The sequence below is a fragment of the Mastacembelus armatus genome, chromosome 21 (assembly GCF_900324485.2).
Source record: "Mastacembelus armatus chromosome 21, fMasArm1.2, whole genome shotgun sequence".
Lineage (NCBI taxonomy): Eukaryota > Metazoa > Chordata > Actinopteri > Synbranchiformes > Mastacembelidae > Mastacembelus > Mastacembelus armatus.
Window position 1 is genome coordinate 4106812 of NC_046653.1, and position 22547 is coordinate 4129358.

Sequence of the window (22547 nt, forward strand, 5' to 3'; positions counted from 1 at the left end):
AGTTCATTAATGGCAGGGTGCCTTTAAGCAGTCTAGTCGGGATGGGGTCCAAGAGACACGTTGATGATTTCGATGAAGCAACTACTGATGTAAATTCAGAGAGATCTATAGGAGAGAAGCAGTCTAAACATAACTGAGGTCCTACAGATGATTCAAGAGCTACTGTAGTAAAAGATTCATTTATTGCAGGTATAGGAAGCATCTGCTGAATTTTATCTCTAATAGTTGTGATTTTATTTGTAAAGAAACTCATAAATTCATCACTGCTGAGAGCTAAGGGAACACTGGGCTCAACGGAGCTGTGACTTTTTGTCAGCCTGGCTACAGTGCTGAAAAGAAACCTGGGATTGTTCTTATTTTCCTCTATTAGTGATGAATAGTATGCAGTTCTGGCTTTACGGAGAGCTTTTTTATATGTTAGTAGACTGTTTTTCCAGGCTAGAAAAATTTCCTCTAAGTTTGTGGAACGCCACTTCCTTTCCAGCCTTCGTGATGCCTGCTTTAAGGTACGAACATGTAAATTATACCATGGGGCTAGTCTTCTCTGAATCACTAACTTCTTTTACAGAGGGGCTACAGAATCAAGCGTTTCACGCAGTGAGGTTACAGCGCTGTCAACAACATGATCAATTTGGTAGGGAGCAGGATTAAGGCAGCTGCCCTCCACTATGTTTATACTTGGCATAGATGCAAATAAAGATGGAATCATTTTCTTAAATTTATTAACAGCGTTGTCGGATAAACATCTGCTGTAGTGGAATTTTCTTCCAGACGCTGCATGATCCATCATTTTAAATTCGAAAGTTATTAAAGAATGATCTGACAAAACAGGATTTGGGGGAAAAATTATTAGATGTTCAATTTCGATGCCATAGGTCAGAACAAGATCAAGGGTGTGATTAAAACAGTGGGTGGGTTTATTAACGTTTTGAATGAAACCAATTGAATCTAATATAGAATTAAATGCAATGCTGAGGCTGTTATTTTCAACATCTACATGAATGTTAAAATCTCCCACTATAATGACTTTATCTGATCTAAGCACTAAATCAGACAGGAAGTCAGGGAATTCAGTTAAAAACTCTGAGTAAGGAACAGGTGGACGGTACAAAATGACAAGTAGAACTGGTTTTTGTGTTTTCCAGTTTGTATGTGAGAGACTAAGAGTGAGGCTCTCAAATGAGTTATAACTGTTCTGAGGATGAAAGTTTAATAATAAGTTTGAGTGGAAGATTGCAGCTACTCCTCCACCTCGACCTGTGCTTCGAGGAACATGATAATTTTTATGACTGAGGGGGGTATATTCATTCAGACTGACATATTCATCCTGCTGTAACCAGGTTTCAGTAAGATAAAGTAGGTCAATTTGGTGATCAGTTATCAAATCATTTACTAACAGAGATTTAGAAGAAAGGGACCTGATATTTAATAATCCACATTTGACAGTTCTGTTTTTCTGTTCAATAAGAGGAGTGGTCTTAATTTTTATTAAGTTTTTATGAATAACTCCTCTTCTGTTAACTTCTGATTTGTTTGATTTATATGTTCGAGGGGCAGACACAGTCTCTATGTGGTTTGAAGGGGGCGGCGGCTCTAAGGAAACTGCAGAGAAGCGTTTTAGACTGAGTCTCTGCATCCCGGTCCCCACCCTGGATTGTCAGGCTTTAGGTCGGCTAAGAAACTCGGCCAAATTCCTAGAGATGAGAGCTGCACCATTCAAAGTGGGATGGATGCCATCTCTCGCTATCAGACCGGGTTTTCCCCAGAAAGTGGCCCAATTGTCTATGAAGCCCACATCGTTTGCTGGACACCACCTAGACAGCCAGCGACGGAACGACGACATGCGGCTAAACATGTCATCGCTGGTCAGATTGGGGAGGGGTCCAGAGAAAACTACGGAGTCCGACATTAATTTAGCAAAGTTACACACCGATTTATATCCAGGCCAGTGTTATCCATGCCAGAATTATGTTTTGTCACATCAGTTACTCCTCATCTTCTCTTTTGGCAAATATATAATACAGGTATTTGAAGGGCTTTTAATGACATTTGGCATTATTTAAAGTCTAATAACAAATTCAAATTGATTTCCCCTTTTTGAATGGTCTGAAAATGCAGTTGGCATCATTTACTTGTCTGATTAGTAGGTTGGCATTCAGTGAGTACACCATCTCTCATGAATTTTCAGTCATTCAAGAGCTAAACTAGCTTTCTTTAATTACCTGACTTTAAACAGAAATTTTATACATTGTTATAATTTATTGGGTCATATTTAGTCAGCAGTCTTCTTTAGGTAAGAAGGAATAATATCAGTAACACACAAGTGTTTTTTTTAACTGGAACTAGCACACCTGACCATGCAGAGCTACTAGCTAGTGTGGTTTGCTTGTTTTTCACCATTTCACCTCTGTTTCTCACCTCTCTCTGTGGACTGACACCAAAGTGTACAGCAGTGCATCTAGTTAGAGCCCAGCCCTGCAGGCAAAACACTCAGCAATAGGGAGAAAAGAAGCCAGAGGAGGTAAAGGTGACAAAAAAAATTCAGACAGCAAGGTGTAGATGAGCAAGTTGTTATGACTAGGTGCTTGAAGACAAGAAGGTGGATGAGGTGGTAGTTGGTGTATGTGATAGTGAATGAGATACTGGTGATGGATGAGGGATTAAAGTGGAGAAAGCTGGGTTCTGAGGAGCAATTCAGTGTAACCTTGCTTTGGGCGCTCATGGGATGCATCGTCGAATTTTGATGAGACTGAAATTTCAAATCCTCGAAAGTCTATTGTCCTTGTGTCTGAATGGTCTGCTGACCACCAGCCTGATCCAGAAGCAGTAATCTGAAAGTAGCTTAATAACAAATTTCAATGTCAGTTAACACTTTCACACAACAATTTCACACTTTTTTCAGATTTTAAACAGTAAACACAAAAAAGGAGAGCCACATATATGCTACCCTAACAGAACTGCTTGCAATTATTTGATTGCTAAAAGAATAATAGAATTTACTTAAGCAGGTAAGATGCAGCATTCCTTTCTAAAATCAATCACTAAAATTTATGCAATTATGGTGCTGTGAAGTGTCTGGGATAAAAGTACCAGTGTAATAGCATATGCTCTGTGGAGAGGCCCTCTTAAGCTGCAGACCCACCACTTGATATGGATTATGCTGTAATATTCTGACTGAGAAGACTGGATAGATGCAGGGATCCTATAATTTATTTACACAATTCTTATGTGGGGTGTGTCTAAGAATTTACACACCAATGACTAGTGGATACTATACAAGCCCTCCTTCAATGCTACTGTATAATTCCTTAAGGATTAGTAATTTGCACCTGCCACAGTGATGCATAAAAGAGAATGATGCAAGGGAAGCTGAAGTGCCCTGACTTTCAGCCTTTTGTATTGGTCAAGTTCCAAGTTCTTTCTTGGGTGCCTTGATAACACACTTCATACAAATGGATGCTGTTTAAATTGCTCCACAAACTGATCAATCACATTTCTTATCTCTGGCTTTCCACAAACACACAGAAAACTGGTTCAAACAGTTCCCTTAAGCCTTCACATTGATGCTCTTTAAAGTAACTTTTAAAGTAAGTTCTTTAAAGTAAAGTTTTTTGGGGGGGCAGTCATGACCTAATATATAGGGATTCAGACTTGTAACCTGAAAATTTCAGGTTCGAGTCTCAGGTCTGTCAGGAATTGTCGGTGGGACGGAGTGAATAGCCAGTGCCCTGTCCACCTTCAATACCATGACTGAGGTGAGACCCTTGAGCAAGGCACTGGACCCCCAACTGCTCCCCAGGCACCACAGCACTGGCTGCCCACTGCTCCGGGAGTGTGTTCACGGTGTGTGTGTTCACTGCTGTGTGTGTGCACTTTGGGTGGTAATGGAATTTCCCCATTGTGGGACTAATAATGGTAATAACTTATAAAAAGAAAACAGAGCCTATGAATTGTTTGTGAACAAATAAAGTAAATAATATGTCAAATAAAGACATATCACAAAGACATGTCGATACTGATACTTTCTCCTGAAATAGATTATTGTGACAGACTGTAATAAAATCTTGAAGAATGTAAACATAACAGGTACTGTATATAGCTTCACAGAACTGGGGATTTCTGCCAGCTTTCAGAAAAATGTTTTATCTGGTTTTAGACAAGTATCATGATGTGGCTGTGGGGGTGATTTAATCAAAAACAAAAATTGTGTTTTGCTATATAAAGTAGTAATAGTAATCTCTGTATCATTATATGTACAAAACAGAAATTCAATTTTACAAAAATCATTTGAAAGAGTGGGAAAACACAAATTTTTTGTCAAGTGAAAAAAAAACATTTAGACACTTCCCAAATTTGCCCTTGACTTTAAACGCAGTACCACTTTGATTGAGGGTTTTGTTAAAGTGTATCACTTGCGTCAAATCTCAGATACCCCTCGACATGCTGACTGTAATTAGTTTCAACATTAATCTGCGCAAGCATGGTCAAATGTGGCTTTCTCCCACAGTGCTCATGAAATAAAGGCTATGAATAATCATATAATAGGTGAATATCAATGAATGGACCAAATCAGTTTAGTCCCTGGGTCCCTTACGCAATTATTTCTTATTGACATTAATTACCGCTAACAGATGACACTAATGACTTTGTGAGGAAGCTGGCCATAGCAGCCTTGCAAATGATCAATGCTGTTTTAAATGGGGTCACAACACTTGACAAATTTGGGTCCCTGTGAGTGGAAATCTCACCAATGCAAGTGGAGCTATTTTAAACACACTTTTTAGTACATTTTGATACCAACACTGACAGAAATGTCCTTTATCCTATGTAACAATCATCATTTTCAACAACTAGTAGTCGTCACCCATTGTGAGGCCAATCAACGATCAGCAAAGAAAAAAGATGCACTTGCACCCTTACTCGAACAATTACTGCATTTATTGAGACAGACAATGTTTCGATCCAGCTTGGATCTTCCTCAGGCCAAACCTTATGTCAAACCTGACTTGAGGAAGTGTGCAGGTGCTTCTTTTTTCTTTAATAATCATCTTTTGCCATTATATGGAAAAGGTTAAACACAAAGGCAATTCAAAGTGTACATTTGCACAGAAATGCAACCAGGGTAATAAGAGGGCAGCAGAGAAACCAAATAATTAAACGCACAAGAGAAGAATAGCTTTTAGTTTGGATGAGCAGAAAACAGAGCCTTCAAAGACAATAGTCCACCCACTGGGAAATGAATCCTTTCATCCATTCATTATCTATACCAACTTTAGGGTCACAGGGATCTGCTGGAGCCTATCCCAGCTCTCTTTGGGTGAAAGGCAGGGGTCCACCCTGGACAGGTCACCAGTCCATCACAGGGCCACATAGAGACAAACAACCTCACACACTCACACTCACTCCTATGGGCAATTTAGAGTCACCAATCAACCTGACATACATGTTTTTGGACTGTGGGAGGAAACCAGAGTACCTAGAGAAAACCCACACAAGCTTTTTGCTGTGTGGCAACCGTGTCAACCACTAATCCACCGTGCCGCCCTCTGTGAAAATAAATGTAACGTACATATAATGTATTTACTTGCTTTGAGAATTGATAGGGTGAGTCTATCAACTGGCTGCATACAAACTTCCTTTTGGCCCATTTAAGCATTTTCAAGAAGTAACTGAAAGGCTTATATTGTTTATACCTGATAGACGTTGTATGGTGTGCACTGCATTTTCCATATAGTGGTGACCTACAAGTTTGTTTTGTTTATAAGACTGAAATTGAAGGTGACATCCATACCAGTTCTTATTAAGTTACTACTTGGTCATTGCAGAGAATTGCTGTTACACATTTTTATTCAAGGTGCTCATAATACACAATTTTCTGTCATGTAACTTTTCAGCATTCTTTAGAACATACTATCAAAATACTACAGCCAGTTAAAGATATTATTAAGATTCATCTGAGTCTGAGAAACTTTGTGAATGTTGATTTTGTAGACATAATCATCATAATTTAACACTAGTTAATATTCCTGCAAGAACACAGCAACATTTGAAAGCAGTAGTTTTCTAACTAGTGCAGTGGAAAATGTCATTCCATTTCACCTTTGGATGCAAAGAGACAGCTACTGTATGTAACCCAGCATATTGATCCTTTGAGATCTGTGACAGAAACAAATGAAGAGCCATGGGGCATTCTTACTATTGCACACATCAGCCACACTTTAAAGAGCATCTGTTGAATATTGTGTCAGGAATTATTTGGATAAACATGTAAATGTGATGCACAATTATGATATTTGTCAGTACTAATCCTCTATATAGCTTATTGTCTGCATCATCATAAGTCCACTTGCTTAATTAACTTTAATTAACTTTAGTTAATTAAATAACTTTTTTTTCAGGAGGTCCAAAGGAATGGAAAAGCCAGTATTCCTGCAGGAAGGTGGCCTAGCCTGCTGAGTCTAACATGCCCACGTAGCAGCGGTAGTGGCAGTGAACTGTCACTATCCAGCGCTTGTAGTGAGCACTCCAGCGGCTCCCATACTTGGGCAGAAGGACGGGGCTTCTCCAAGCAGGTGGGCTTCATTCATCTTTCATTCACATTGATTCAGTTTGCGTAAAATGATTCATCTAGAAATTCTTTTTCAATAACTCTAAATATCTTTCGTACAGTGTGCTACAAGCCGGGACAAAAGGATGAGTACAGGTTCAGTATGCAGCAGTTATTCAGCACCCATTGAGCAGGCAGACCTGGGATGGAAGGAATGCCATATACTGAAAGGCCTAAAGCGTCTCCAGATGCACAGCTCCAAAGAGGCATCCTCACTTGCATCTGTACCACACTGCAAAGACTGTATGACATCAAATGAAGGGATATACTCGTTTGGTATCAAATGTGGCCTACAAGGCTCTACAGTCAAGCAAGTAGCCTCTACAAGTAAACTTTTCAAGGCTGAAACTGGAATTACTGCCCTAGACTATGATGATGCAGATGTTGATTCAACTAACTTAGAGAGAAAGGAATCCAGTGACCAACCATCAAAAGAGCTTTTTTGCTTGAAGAAACTGGAAGTTACTAGCAATGATGGCAATTTTCAAAAAGACCCTATAAAACTTGCAGGGAATTATGGTCTTTTCCCTTCACCTGTGACAGACAATTTCTTATTTTTAGAGGGCCCCACAATAAAACCTGGCATAAGCCCGACAGATACCCTTATGCATCAAGAAGAAAAGAACAAAGACACATTAGGCATAAAGTTCCATGACAGAAATAATAACCAAGAAAAGTCTAGTGACCGTAAATCTAGACTTGATCATGTTAAGAGACAACAGGGTGGTTTTGCAATCAAACAGGTGGAAGCAGGGTCAAGTGATGTAAGCTCATCTATTCCACAAACTGCAGCAAGAGCTTTTAGCTTCATTAATGAAGTCAGACAACGCAGCTCGTCAGTGGAGGTTACTCACTGCAGAAACCAGGCTAGTCAAGCAGGTGGTGAAACCCAGGACTACACCATGTCAGAATCTCAGAAGAGGAAACCAAAACCTCAGCCTTGTGACTCAGCAAGGAAAGCTTTTATTTTGCGAAGCAGGAGTGCAGATGGTGGACCAGAGCAAGCTAAACATACACATTCTCCTCTCCATCAAAAGCTTATTAGGGGTCACAGGTCCAAAGGAGAGTTGACCCATACTGGACATAGTGTTCCTAGCAAAAGGACAAATCTTAGTAAAACACAAGGCACAGGGGCATTTTCAAAGGTTGAGAAAGACGAGGATATAGTGGTATCAACAAGTTCCAAGTCTCTGGAGAGTGTGCAGCAGCACTCTCCCCTTACTTCCCCTGTGAAGCATTCAAAAGCATTTAAGTCTCCAGCGGTCAATGAATGTGTAACAAAATCAGCTTTGCAAATCACAAAACCCCAATCAAGCACTGACCCTGTAGAAAAGAGCATCTATGACAACTTACCTTGTTCTCCACGAAAACAGCGACGCCAAGACCAGCATTCCGATGTTTCCTGTTTAGAATCTAGGTCCCCATCCCCCGCACCTCCTCCAGGTCGCACTACTTCCCTTCGTCTTAGAGCAGGTTGTGATGCATTATCCAAAGCTGCAGGTCAGACTCAAAGCTCTGCTACTGAAAAGCCAACATCGAGCATCGCCAAGCCACAATCAGATCAGCTTTTTGTTGCTTTACATCCTCAACAATCCAACACAAATAATGACAATCATATTACAGCCGCACAAATGGGTGTTGAAGAGAAACCAATGAAAGACAACCCTGCCAAGGTCAACCATGCCCAGTCAGCTAAGATACCACCTGTTACCATGGAAGAATCACAAACTTCAGACTCAGTCCAGTTACCAATGGACAAAACATGCCACGATAATGCTTATTCTATACTGCCAGGTCAGAGTATCCTACAAAGATCCCAACAGAGTATTAGTGAGCCAAAACTTTCAGAAGTCTTGCCTCAGGTATATTCTAATGTTTACTACCATGGGATTGCCAGTAATTCTCAGAGTTCCACCTCAAGAACTGTAAAAATGTCACTTCCTGTAAATGCTAAATCTCAAGAAGCAATCAATGGACAGGACACCAGTAACTTCCTCATTTTTGGAAGACAGAACAAAGATGATACAAACCCTACTGCAAGCAATTTTCAGACCTTTCAGACATTGATATGTGATCCACAGATGATACATGACTGCAGTGCTCATGAAAAAACACACAGAAAGATTGAGACCCGCTGTAACTCGCTGGATTCTGAGCCCTCCATTCAACCTGTTGCAGCAGGCAGTGCTGTGAAGTTAGACTGGGGATTTGATGAGGAAGGCTGGCTGTTTAAAAGGTCTGTTTCAGTGTCAACCAGACCGGTCCTTACGCCAATAATGGGCATGAATGGGGCCAAGGCTCGTAGCCAGAGCTTTGGTGCACGTTACATGGATAGGCCAAGCTTTAACAGATCTGCAAAGGTCCGCACTCAAATCAAAACACATTCAGGGAGCTCCTTGAACTCTCTTGGTGATGTCCTGCCAGGAAGTATAAGTTGCTCTAGTAGCTACTATTGTCCAGTGAATCGATCTCTTTTGAACAACTTCTTGATTGAAGAGGGCCTGACAGTTCCCTCACATTTGGGGTCCTCCAGTGAAAGACTTCAAAGTCTTAAGCTCCAGCGAGAGCAAGCAAGGCGCCTTCAGATTGAGCAACAGTTTTCAAGCGCCTTTGGGGAGCCGGTTTCCGAGGAACCAGAAACACAAAGTACAATAACCACAATTGAAGAGAAGGTGATGCTTGGCATAGAGGAGAACTTGCACAAGTCTCAAGAACAGGAGAGAAACAGTGAAGTAAAGCAAAAATCTGGCTCAGCCTTGGCAAATTGGTTTGGGTTTCGCAAGAGTAAGCTTCCTGCTCCAAATGGTAAAAAGATGGTTCTGCCAAAAGTAAAAGAGGAGAAGAAGGAGCAAAAATTCACATCACTTTTGGGCGGAAAACAGACAAAGTCTGACAAGAAGAGAGAGAGAAGAAAAAGTGATGGAAAAGACTGGTAAAAATTTTAGTAAATAGGCAATCATCTTTAGACAAGTGCACCTAAGCTTGATTTAAAATTTCATCTTAACAATACAGTAAACTTTCAGTGCTTGTTACACAAAATTTCTTAATAGCTTATTGCCTGAGAAGTAATTTACCGCCTCAGATGACTTAGGCTGTTTTTATCACGCAGTCATAGACACATCTATCAGTCTCCTTAGCCTTGAGACAAGTTCAGCAACATTTCATACAGGGGACTGTAGTTGGATTTCAAGAGATATAAAGTAATTTATCAATCGAATCTCCCTGGGCATGTTGAGCCAGTCTAGTATCAGCGGATGTCAGTATGTAGTGTTTTGTTGACAAACTGTTTTCTTTCAGCTCCATGGGGAGAAGAGAGCCTCATGATGCAGTGCGGGCATGCATATCAATGCCCTGTCCAGGAATGTCCCTGAATGACATACAAGGACACACTGACATCACTGGGGAACCAAAGGTAAGTAAAATTATTACTCATTATAAAACAGCCAGTTATCTTATTGGTTTGCAGCCAGTTGTTGCTTTGACTGCTTTGATGATCTTCAGTCAGGTTTTAGGCCCCATCACAGCACTGAGACAGCACTCATCAAGGTGACAAATGACATTCGTCTGAACACCGACGCTGGCAGAGTCTCTGTCTTAGTACTGTTGGATCTGAGTGCTGTGTTTGACACAAATGGACCATGTGATCCTGTTACAAAGGTTAGAGAACTGGATAGGCCTCTCTGGTACTGCTGGACTTAAATGGTTTCAATTCAATTCAATTCAATTTTATTTGTATAGGGCCAAATCACAATACAAATCATCTCAAGGCACTTTACAAAAACTAAAACTAAAAACCCAACAAATCCCTTATGAGCAGCACTTGGCGACAGTGGAGAGGAAAAACTCCCTTTAACGGAAGAAAAAACCTCCAGCAGAACCGGGCTCAGTTTGGGCGGCCATCTGCCTCGACCGGTTGGGGTGAGTGGATAGAGCAGAGAGAAAAGAACAGCAACAATAAACAACAAATAGACACTGCAGGTTGGTGGGACCAGTAACTGCACATCAGCGATATACAGCTCCAGGACCAGGGACACCTGCAGAAGGTACAGAGAGAACAGAGAGAGAGGGAGAGAGCACAAGGTTAGTAACATTCAATGGTGGAATATACATGAGGTGGGAGGAGAGAAGAGAGGGGAGGGGAAGGAAAGGGGGGGGTTAGGGTGGGGGAGCTCAGTGCACCGATGGTCCTCGGGCAGTCTAGGCCTATAGCAGCATAACTAAGGGATGGTTCAGGGTTGCCTGAAGCCAGCCCAAACTATATGCTTTGTCAAAGAGGAAGGTTTTAAGTCTAGCCTTAAAAGTACAGAGAGTGTCTGCCTCCTGAACCCAGGCTGGGAGCTGGTTCCATAGGAGAGGAGCTTGATAACTAAAGGCTCTGCCTCCCATTCTGCATTTGGAAACTCTGGGAACCACAAACAGACCTACACTCTGAGAGCGAAGTGGTCTATTGGGATAATAAGTCCTTGGGTTTAAGTCCTATCTTCAAGACAGGAAGTACTTCATTTAAATTGGTAACTGTGTCTCAGACCAACTGGTGTTGACATGTGGGGTCGCCCAGGGGTCCATCTTGGGACCTATTTTGTTCAATCTTTACATGTTTCCTTTAGGCCAGTTAATACGCAGCAATAATGTGTCCTACCATAACTATGCAGATGACACTCAGATTTACGTATCACTCACAGAAGGTGAATATGGACCAGTTGATTCACTGTCACTGCCTCATTGAACAGATCACTGAGTGGATGTAAAACAACTTTCTCCAAATAAACAGTGACAAGACTGAAATAATCATCTTTGGTCCACAGAAACAAAGAGAAACTGTCAGCAGTCACCTTGAGTGTCTTTCTCTAAAATCCAAAAATCAGGTTAGAAATCTAGGGGTAATCATGGGCTCAGACTTGAATTTTAACAGCCACATTAAATCTATATCATTGTCAGCATTTTACCATCTCAAAAACATTGCCAGAATCAAAGGGATCATGTCTAAACTAGACTTCAAAAGACTCATCCATGTATTTATCTCCAGCAGGTTAGATTACTGTAACGGCCTGTTCACAGGGCTCTCAAAAAGAGCTATAAGGCAGTTGCAGTACATTCAGAACGCTGCTGCTCGGGTCCTGACTAAAACCAGGAAGTACAATCACTTACTCCTGTTCTCAGATCTCTGCACTGGCTTCCTGTCGCTCAGAGAATAGACTTTGAAACAGCACTGCTTGTGTATAAGTCTCTTCATGGCTCAGCACCACAGTACATCTCTGACATGTTGATGCCATGTAAATCATCTCGGACAGGCCTTCTGCTCATGCCCAGAGTCAGGAATAAACATGGAGAAGCAGTGTTTCAGTTTTATGCAGCTAAAATCTGGTCTTCCTGTTGATGTTAGACAAGCCTCATCTCTGGCACTGTTTAAGACCAAGCTAAAAACATTTCTTTTTACCATGGCATATGACAACTGTGTTTTATCTGCACTCATTCTCCTTTAATTTTATTTCATTTTCTACTATTTGCTGGTTCTTTTTTTGATTTTTGCGTATGTACTTTTAACTTTTTATTTCTGTAAAGCACTTTGAACTACTCTGTGTATGAATTGTGCTATATAAATAAACTTGCCTTACCTTGCCTTTAATCCGACAGAAAAAATAAATAGTTGAAAGATACAATCTGAAGGACTAAGGGGTGTTGATTCTGAAATCAGCCCTGTGTTACAACAGAACATGCAAATACATTGGTTGGGCCTGTTGCTCCAGGTAGGACAGGACAGGAAAAACTATACACAACCTATATTCTGGGAAACAGATCTGTATACAGTATAACTAAGGGCTTCTCAGATAGCCAAATCATGCCACAGCAGTTTTATAATGCTGTATTTACAAATGTGTAAAGTGATCACATTGACTGTCACTTTATCTTTCTTTGTCAAACTTATGCAATGAGCATGAGAAAAGCATTAAAGTTACAAAGTAATCCACCAGGACTGTGCAATTGCATTTCTGTGATTAGCCATGACAGTGTTGTTGCATTTCTCTGCAACAAAGGTTGAGTGAGGTTCAACTTCCTTATCAGACAACCCTGCATTCTTTTGTGGTAGCCCCCCTTTCGCACCCCCTGTGCATTGACAGATTGCTTTCATTCAATTGAATAAAGGGGCTGCAATGTTTCATGCAAGGTCAAATCCAGTCTGAATATAGCCTTACAGAAAGTGAGATGCACACTGGAATTCTGAACTTTTTTAACAAATGAGCTATGCTTTAGGGTAATTACATCCACCAACTGTCCCTCAAATCCTCTTGCAAGCAGTTTCATCATTCTGTTCTTCATTGCAAACCCCTATTTTAAAACCTTCATATTTATCTTTGTGTCCATAATCTCAGAATCAGGTTATTCCTCCAGTAATCAGTAAATCAACAAGTGATCACTTTGGGTCTTCTAAAATATGTAGACTCCACACACTGGTAAATCTTTACAATAATTATAATAGTCAGATTAGCCTCAAACATTAAATACTGTCCTCCACTGTGCCCTGGGCAGAACTATCTGTTATAAAATCAGAATCAGGATATGATTTCTTGCCAAGTATGTTGGACACAATTTGACTCTGGTAAAGTGGCTCTGAGTGTGCTTGTCACAACAGTTCACACAAATGTACATAGATTAATGAAGTACAAGTGGTGAAGATAGAATATGAATATAAATAGAATTAGTTAGGAAAGGAGAAGAGCTTCTGGGTGATTTTTGTATATTTACAACATTTACAGTTGTTGCACCAATTATAGTTATAGCACTTGGACTGAGGGTTGTTCACAGTGTTCTGTTGTCAGACAACATGGGTTTAAGTGTTCATTAGTGTGATGGCACTGGTAAAGAAACTGTCTTTGTGCCTGGTTGTTTTGGCATACAGTGTTCTGTAGCTCTGACCAGAGGGGAGAAGTTCAAACAGTTTGTGACAGATGTGAGGGGTCTACAGAAATCTTCTCTGACCTCCTGACCTGTGAAGTGTACAGGTCCTCAATGGAGGGCAGGTTGTCACAAGTTGTTCTTTCTGCAGCCTGAACTGTCCGTTGGAGTCTGTTCCTGTTGTATTTGGATGGTGAAATAAACCAAATATATATATGTATGTACAGTGGGTACGGAAAGTATTCAGACCCCTTTAAATTTTTCACTCTTTGTGTCATTGCAGCCGTTTGCCAAAATCAAAAAAGTTCATTTTATTTCTCATTAATGTACACTCAGCACCCCATCTTGACAGAAAAAAAAACAGAAATGTAGAAATTTTTGCAAATTTATTAAAAAAAGAAAAACTGAAATATCACATGGTCATAAGTATTCAGACCCTTTGCAGTGACACTCATATTTAACTCACATGCTGTCCATTTCTTCTGATCCTCCTTGAGATGGTTCTGCTCCTTCATTGGAGTCCAGCTGTGTTTAATTAAACTGATTGGACTTGATTAGGAAAGGCACACACCTGTCTATATAAGACCTTACAGCTCACAGTGCATGTCAGAGCAAATGAGAATCATGAGGTCGAAGGAACTGCCCAAGGAGCTCAGAGACAGAATTGTGGCAAGGCACAGATCTGGCCAAGGTTACAAAAGAATTTCTGCAGCACTCAAGGTTCCTAAGAGCACAGTGGCCTCCATAATCCTCAAATGGAAAAAGTTTGGGACGACCACAACTCTTCCTAGACCTGGCCGTCCAGCCAAACTGAGCAATCGTGGGAGAAGAGCCTTGGTGAGAGGTAAAGAAGAACCCAAAGATCACTGTGGCTGAGCTCCAGAGATGCAGTAGGGAGATGAGAGAAAGTTCCACAAAGTCAACTATCACTGCAGCCCTCCACCAGTCGGGGCTTTATGGCAGAGTGGCCTGACGGAAGCCTCTCCTCAGTGCAAGACACATGAAAGCCCGCATAGAGTTTGCCAAAAAACACATGAAGGACTCCCAGATTATGAGAAATAAGATTCTCTGGTCTGATGAGACCAAGATTGAACTTTTTGGCGTTAATTCTAAGCGGTATGTGTGGAGAAAACCAGGCACTGCTCATCACCTGTCCAATACAATCCCTACAGTGAAACATGGTGGTGGGAGCATCATGTTGTGGGGGTGTTTTTCATCTGCAAGGACAGGACGACTGGTTGCAATTGAAGGAAAGATGAATGCGGCCAAGTACAGAGATATCCTGGAAGAAAACCTCTTCCAGAGTGCTCAGGACCTCAGACTGGGCCGAAGGTTCACCTTTCAACAGGACAATGACCCTAAGCACACAGCTAAAATAACAAAGGAGTGGCTTCGGAACAACTCTGTGACCGTTCTTGACTGGCCCAGCCAGAGCCCTGACCTAAACCCAATTGAGCATCTCTGGAGAGACCTGAAAATGGCTGTCCACCAACGTTCACCATCCAACCTGACAGAACTGGAGAGGATCTGCAAGGAAGAATGGCAGAGGATCCCCAAATCCAGGTGTGAAAAACTTGTTGCATCATTCCCAAGAAGACTCATGGCTGTACTAGCTCAAAAGGGTGCTTCTACTCAATACTGAGCACAGGGTCTGAATACTTATGACCATGTGATATTTCAGTTTTTCTTTTTTAATAAATTTCTACATTTCTGTTTTTTTCTGTCAAGATGGGGTGCTGAGTGTACATTAATGAGAAATAAAATGAACTTTTTTGATTTTGGCAAATGGCTGCAATGACACAAAGAGTGAAAATTTTAAAGGGGTCTGAATACTTTCAGTACCCACTGTATATATGAAAATTTCCCTTCTCCCCCCTATGGGTGGTGTGTGTGTGTGTCTTCCTCAATCTCGGGTCCTCTACCAGAGACCTGGGAGTTTGAGGGTTCTTCGCAGTATCTTAGCTGTTCCTAGCACTGTGCTCTTCTGAACTGAGAGCTCTGATGTTGTTCCTGGGATCTGTTGGAGCCACTCTCCCAGTTTGGGGGTCACAGCTCCGAGGGTCCCGATTACCATGGGGACCACTGTTGCCTTCACCTTACACATCCTTTCTAGCTTTTCTTTCAGCTCTTGGTATTTCTCAAATTTCTCATGTTCCTTCTTTCTGATGTTGCTGTCACTTGGGATTGCTACATTTACCACTACGGCTTTCTTCTGTTGTTTTTCCACCACTACTATGTCCGGTTGGTTAGCCATCACCTGTTTGTCGGTCTGTATCTGGAAGTCCCACGGGATCTCGGTCATTCTCAACCACCTGTGGAGGTGTGTCCCATTTTGACCTTGGGATCTCCAGATGTTCCTGTACACTATGCCAGCCACTTGGTTATGGCGTTCCATGTATGCGCTGCCTGCTATCATCTTACAACCTGCTGTTATGTGCTGAATTGTCTCAGGGGCATCTTTGCACAGCCTGCACCTGGGGTCCTGCCTGGTTTGGTAGACCCCAGCCTCTATTGATCTTGTGCTCAGGGCCTGTTAGTAGTAGTATAATGGTTTATATGATGTTGGGCGCACGAAGGGGGGTGGGGGGCACAAAAATGGAGCATATGGTATCATAAATTAATAAAATAATAAATTAATAAAATGACGTTACGCTTTCCGCCTACTGGGCTACTGCGTTGTTTGCTATTGGATGACCGCTGTTGTGGGTTGTGGCGAAATGTGCTGTATATATGGATTTGTGCGCTGGTCATGGTACGTGATTTTATCTAAGAGTGTCACCAGTAGCCATGGGTCTGAGCAGTGCAGCGGGTGCGGAAACGGCGTCAGCATTTCTCTACACAGAATGAAACTAAAGCAAGTATAGTAGAGGGTTTCAACCGGACATTAAAATGCTGGATGTGGCGCTACTTAACAGCTGTCAATTCACGTAGATATGTTGATAAAATCAATGACCTACTCAGTGCTTATAACGCCTCATACCACAGGTCTAAAAAGAGAGCTCCTGTCGCCGTGAATAAAGACAATGAGAAGGAAGTGTTTAATGCACTGTACAAGACAGTTGGTGAAAAACCCCGGTCTGTATACCTGTTGTGTACAGCCTGTGTGATCTAGCAGACAAAACTGTGAAAGGGACGTTTTATCAGGAAGAGCTACAGGCTGTAATTGTAAATGAAAGGATATAAGACTTTAAAATAAGAGAATACTAGCCAGACGTGGGAACAAAATGCTGGTGAAATGGCAGCGGGCTTGACGGCCTGTTCCATAGCCGTTGTTTAGAATGGCCGTGCCTCTTTTTAGAAGCGGACACACCATAGCAAAACCTCCATCGCTCATTCACAGGCAGTCCACAGAATGCATGAAGATAGAATTGGACATGTTTATGGTGCCATGCACACAGATTTCTATTGTAAAATCAACGTTTATCGAAATACCTCCAGTTTCCGCCCTCACAGACACAGGTCCAATAGAATTCTGTGTGTCAGCCAACGGGGAAGATAATATTGACCTGAATGGCACCCATTTGTATTTGAGCGTGAAGATCACAAATCCTGATGGCAGTAATACAGCAAACGGTGCAGATGTGGGGCTGGTGAATTATCCCGGCTGCTCCCTGTTTTCACAAGTGGATGTGACGCTAGGTGCCAGACTGATCACCCAAGCATCTAACACCTATCTGTACCGTGCTATAATCAAATGCTTAATCAACTATGGGCGAGACATCCTGGAAACCCAGTTTAGCACAGCCCTATTCGCCAAGGACAAAGCGGGGCATATGAATAATGTAACCCTGGACGAAGAAAACAGCGGCTTAGGGGCTAGGGGCAGATATACAGAAAACAGAAAGATTGTAGAATTAATTGCTCCTATACATGGGGATCTGTTTTTTCAGGAAAAATTTCTACGTAACAGGATTGACGTCTCCATGAAATTTATACGGGCGAAAGATGAATTCTGTTTAATGGCTGCCCCTAATACACAATTCACTGTAAAAATTCTGTCGGCCAGTCTTTTTGTGAAAAAAGTCACAATTTCACCCAGCCTCAGACTCGCCAACTGCAGGGTGCTCCAGCACTGTAGACAGAGTAGCTATGAAAACAAACCTCCCAGGACCAGAGTTTGCTGCCAGGAGAATCTTTATTTTGGCCAGATGCCCAAATTTGTCATACTGGCTTTTGTCGACAAAGAAGCGTACACAGGCAGTTTTGGCAGAAATCCATTTTATTTTGAGCACGTGGACACTGAGTACCTATGTCTCTACGCTGACGGTCATACACACCCAGCCAAACCATTTCAACCACATTTCCCCAGAGGGCAGTACGCCCGCGAATATTATCAGCTGATCCAAACAACTGGACGGCATCTTAAAGACAGACCGTTGGCCATTACACGAGATGACTTTGGACAGGTGTACACCTTATTTTGTTTTAATTTAAAGGTCGATAGTGGCGCAGCGGGAAATGTCTCCCTGATCAAGACAGGGAATGTCAGACTAGAGGCCTGGTTTCCGAACACCACTCCCACGCACTGCTAACATGATCTGTTATGCGGTCTTTGATTCTGTCATTGAAATATCAACCAGTAGACAGGTGCTGGTGGACTATTATTGAAACCACACCATGAATACCATCGAATTGACTTGTGCTGCTAAAAGGATAATTGGTGGTGGGACCTACACTACTCACAAAAAGTTAGGGATATTTGACTTTTTCAGAATTTCAGAATATAACCTTTACAGCTGAACTTAATTTGACCTTCTCTAAACTTTTGAATGCACATGTCCAACTGTCCAATGCTTCAGTACTTATTGCATAACATGCTGTTCTCTAACAAGGTGATTAACCACAAAAATCACAAAAAAAAAGGTGTCTGATCCATGACCATTGACCACTAAATGTTCTGGTTCAATGACAGTTCGTATTTAAACAGTCCTCTTCATCATGCTTCACATTTTGACATCATGAGACCAAAACGACACCTAACAATTGACAAGTTATTGAGACATTTGAAATTTTTGTTGTGGTATACCCACCACTGTTGTTAGCTTTTGTTTCAATAAATTGTTTGAGATGAAGAAATTACCATTGCATACTTCTACTTAAATGCCATACTTTCATGATATAATATCACTGTAGTATGAACTTTTTACATTTTCCATAAATTTCACCTGAAAGTCGACTATCCCTAATTTTTTGTGAGTAGTGTATTTTGTGGCGGTGAAACCATGTGACCAGCTGGCCCGTCTCTAAATATGGCGATATCCTGCAGCATTGATTGTAAACACTGATCCCTCGTACTTGCCAGGACAGCACTGGCTAGCGATATAATTCACAGCTGATCGGCGAGCATTGTTTTTTGACAGTTATGGACACTCACAAGCCATTTTCAACCCTTATATAGTCAAGTTTCTCTTGAAAAATGCCACCAGGGTGCTTTATTCCGACTCCCAGGTACAGGCTGACCTCTCTGTAACTTGTGGGCAGCACTGTCTGTTCTTCCTTTGGCACTTGCAGAAAGGAATAAGTTACAAAAAGTTTATAAACAAATATGGCACCAACTTAACCCGCAATGATGACCGGGTCTCAGGCTTTGTGAATAAAATTAGACCCGCAACTGTCCACCACAACTTTACATGTGTTCAATGTGCATTTCTAAGAGTGTTAAAATAATAATAATAATAAAAGGTATTCTGTGTATCAGAGCGTGTTTTTATTTAAAATGAAAGAGGTAGCTTTTGCACACCATTAGAAAGAAGAAGCTTTTGCACACCATTATTATTTCAAATGGAAAATACATTCATTTAAAATTATTTGAAATAGAAATTACATTCATTAAAATTATTTCAAATAGAAAATACATTCATTCAAATTATTTCTGGTAGAAAATGCAATCATTAAAAATATTTCAAATAGAAAATACATTCATTAAAATTATTTAAAATAAAAAAATACAATTAAAATGAAAATCAGTATTGCACCCAGGATGATGTGGGCTGCCTGTACCGGACACCCCTTCTGGGTCTTGGTAGAGCTCTCACAGCCCTGTTTTACTTTTCAGTGGAGAATGGAGGGTGTGATGAGCTAGATTCACACTCTTTACCTGTTTTAAACTCTTCTATAACTCTACAGGCATGAGTGTTTGACACAGCTGATAATGGTACATTCAGGTCTGCCAGTGTTTTTACATGAAGTTAAAAGGATGTACACAACCTGGCAGTCAGACAGCAAATTTGTGCTAAGTCTCAGATAATCAGCTTTATAATCAATGAGTAAGTACCCATATGGAGCGCTTGTGGCATCATTGAATGCTTCTGAAAACTAATTGGTATTACCGGGGAACATCTGCCTGTCTATCAGTGTCACCTGATATCTATGTCTGGGACAGTTGACATTTAAACTAATAGTACGGCTGGCCTTACCCTGTATGAACAAATTCTGTACTAGATAGATACAACTCAGATTTCTATGATGGGCATACTTTGTGAAAACATTCCAAATTATCACAGGCATCATTCATCAGATCATCTATGATCAGAAGGTTGTTCTTGGCTGGTGGAAAGAGAGCATCATCACACAGCAATTCTGGCAATCCACTGACAAAATTTACTTCGGCGATCTTTAGGAGCTTTTCATACAGAGACTGCCAGCATGAGTAGACGTATACGACATTGTCAAATCTATGTGAAATAAGACGCTTTTGACAAAAAATGTTTTGCCACTATTTGACAGCCCACTTACTGTCATGCTGAATGGATTCATTACACTAGACGGCTGTCAAGCTCTAATTTAGAATCCATAAGGCAATGTAGTGTAGTCGGGCAAGACCCTACATTTGTTGTACACAACTCTGACCTTCTTCACAACAGTGTCATTTTGCAAACAAAACTTTCTTTTATTGCATTTGATGGTGTCTGATACCGTGGTGATGTGATGATCTTGTCAAGCATAAGCGATGTGTGCGGAAGAAACACAGAGGACCCAAGTGCAGATGGCAGATGCTCAGCTGGCGACAGGCGTTTGGACATGAAAGCACAAGGATGTAGTTTTTGGTCATCCTCGGCTCATTGGGAAAGGACTGCCCTGACCCCTACCTCGGAGGCGTCTACCTCCACGATAAACTGGCGTTGGGGATTAGACTGGATTAAAATCAGGGCAGCCGTAAAGCGCCGCTTCAGGGACTGAAAAGCGTCCTCTGCTTGAGGGGACCAGTGGAATGGAGTCTTAGTGGAGGTGAGGCTAGTAAGGGGTTGTGCCAAAGTGTCGTAGTTCCTTATGAACCGGCGGTAAAAGATGGCAAACCCGAGGAAGCGTTGGAGCTCCCGCCGACTCCCGGGTCGCGGCCAGTCAACCACTGCCTTTATCTTGCTAGGGTCTGGGCGGAGCTTACCAGCCTCAATGATAAAACCGAGAAAGACGACCTCCGAACAGTGAAAGTCGCATTTCCCAGCCCCAACAAAGAGGCGGTTTTCCAGGAGGCGCTGGAGGACTAGGCGGACATGGTGACAGTGTTCTGTCATAGTCCGAGAAAAAATTAATATGTTGTCTAAATAGACGAAAACAAACTGGTGCAAAAATCCCTGAGTACGTCATTAATAAACAATTGAAAAACGGCAGGGGCATTGGTCAAACCAAAAGGCATAAATGGATACTCAAAATGCCCTATGTGTGTCTTAAAAGCCATCTTCCATTCGTCCCCCTCCTGTACCCGGATAAGGTGATAAGCGTTCCGCAAGTCAAGCTTGGTGAACACTTTTGCTCCCTGCAAGACCTCAAAGGTAGAGGAGAGTAATGGTAGGGGATTGCGGTTTTTTACTGTTATTTCGTTCACCTTGCGGAAATCGATACAGGGGCAGAGACTCCCATCCTTCTTCTCAACGAAGAAGAATCCCGAGCCGAGTGGGGAGGAGGACGGGCGGATCAGGCCGGCTGCTAGAGAGTCTCGGATGTAGCTCTCCATTGACTCCCTCTCGGGGCGAGACAGACTGTAAAGTCTGCTCGAGGGCAGTTGCGACCCCGGGAGGAACTCAATGGCGCAGTCGTATGGCCTGTGGGGAGGCAGGGAGATGGCCCGGTCTTTACTGAAGACTCTCGCCAGGTCGAGATACTCCCCGGGCACCCCGGCCAGGTCTGTGGAGGGCTCAGGAGTTGCGGCTATGGTTTTGGCTGGGGACTGAGCGGAGCGAAGGCAAAGGGCATGACAGAAAAAACTCCACTCAACCACCTTGCTTCGCTCCCAGTCTATATGGGGGTTGTGCTGGACCAGCCACGGGTGACCTAAAACTAACGGGGAGCTAGGGGATGAGATGAGTTTATCTCTTATCTTATCTCCTCCCGATGATTACCTGAGAGGAGAAGAGGGAGGGGCCCGGTGGTGTGGGTTATCTGGGCTAAGAGCCGCCCGTCCAGGGCCTCTACCCGGAGAGGACCCGTGAGGGGCTGCAGGGTCACCCCGAGCTGGCGGGCTAGGTGCTCATCTAAAAAGGCCCCGGAGTCAATTAAGGCCAAGAGGGAATGGGTTTTGGTTCCGACAGTTAAAGTTGCCGGTAACTGCAACCGAAGATTATGGACAGGGTTCTCATGCGAGCTCGCCAGTACCCCCACCCTCACTGGCGAGCCTGGGATTTTGGGGACCTCGGACGGTGGGGCAGGTGGTGATGAAATGTTCTTCTATGCCACAATAGAGGCAACTCCCCTGACGGAGGCGCCGCTGGCGCTCGGCAGGGCTCAATCTGGCGCGACCCAGTTGCATCGGCTCTTCTTGCTCGGAGTGACAGGGGGTCGGACTGGGCAAGGTAGCGACTTGGTCCTCCGAATATCTCTGCCGATTCCCCAGCTCCGCTTCTCTCTCCCTCCGTCGTTTTCGCAGCTGTAAGAGAGACTGTAAGAGAGACCAGGGAACTGAGGGATGTCTCTTCAATTCGGCCAACTAACAAGTCCTTAATGTCACTATTTAAGCCTTGAGCATAAATTCCCATTAACTCTTTATCCCCCCAGTTAGTGGCCCTCGCCAGGGTACTAAAGTCAATGGCGTATTTTACCACCCGCCGAT

General features: G+C 42.4%; 1 protein-coding gene across 1 annotated transcript in view; it reads left to right on the plus strand.

The window, feature by feature from the left end:
* LOC113124054 (nck-associated protein 5-like) overlaps positions 1 to 13592 on the plus strand; it is a 65776-nt gene extending 52184 nt beyond the window's left edge. Inside the window, exons 8-11 of the mRNA XM_026296517.1 lie at positions 6399 to 6572; positions 6670 to 9539; positions 9905 to 10019; positions 13506 to 13592. Of these exons, the coding sequence (XP_026152302.1) occupies positions 6399 to 6572; positions 6670 to 9539; positions 9905 to 10019; positions 13506 to 13592 (3246 nt within the window). The remainder of the gene's footprint in view (positions 1 to 6398; positions 6573 to 6669; positions 9540 to 9904; positions 10020 to 13505) is intronic.
* The last annotated feature ends 8955 nt before the right edge of the window (positions 13593 to 22547 follow it).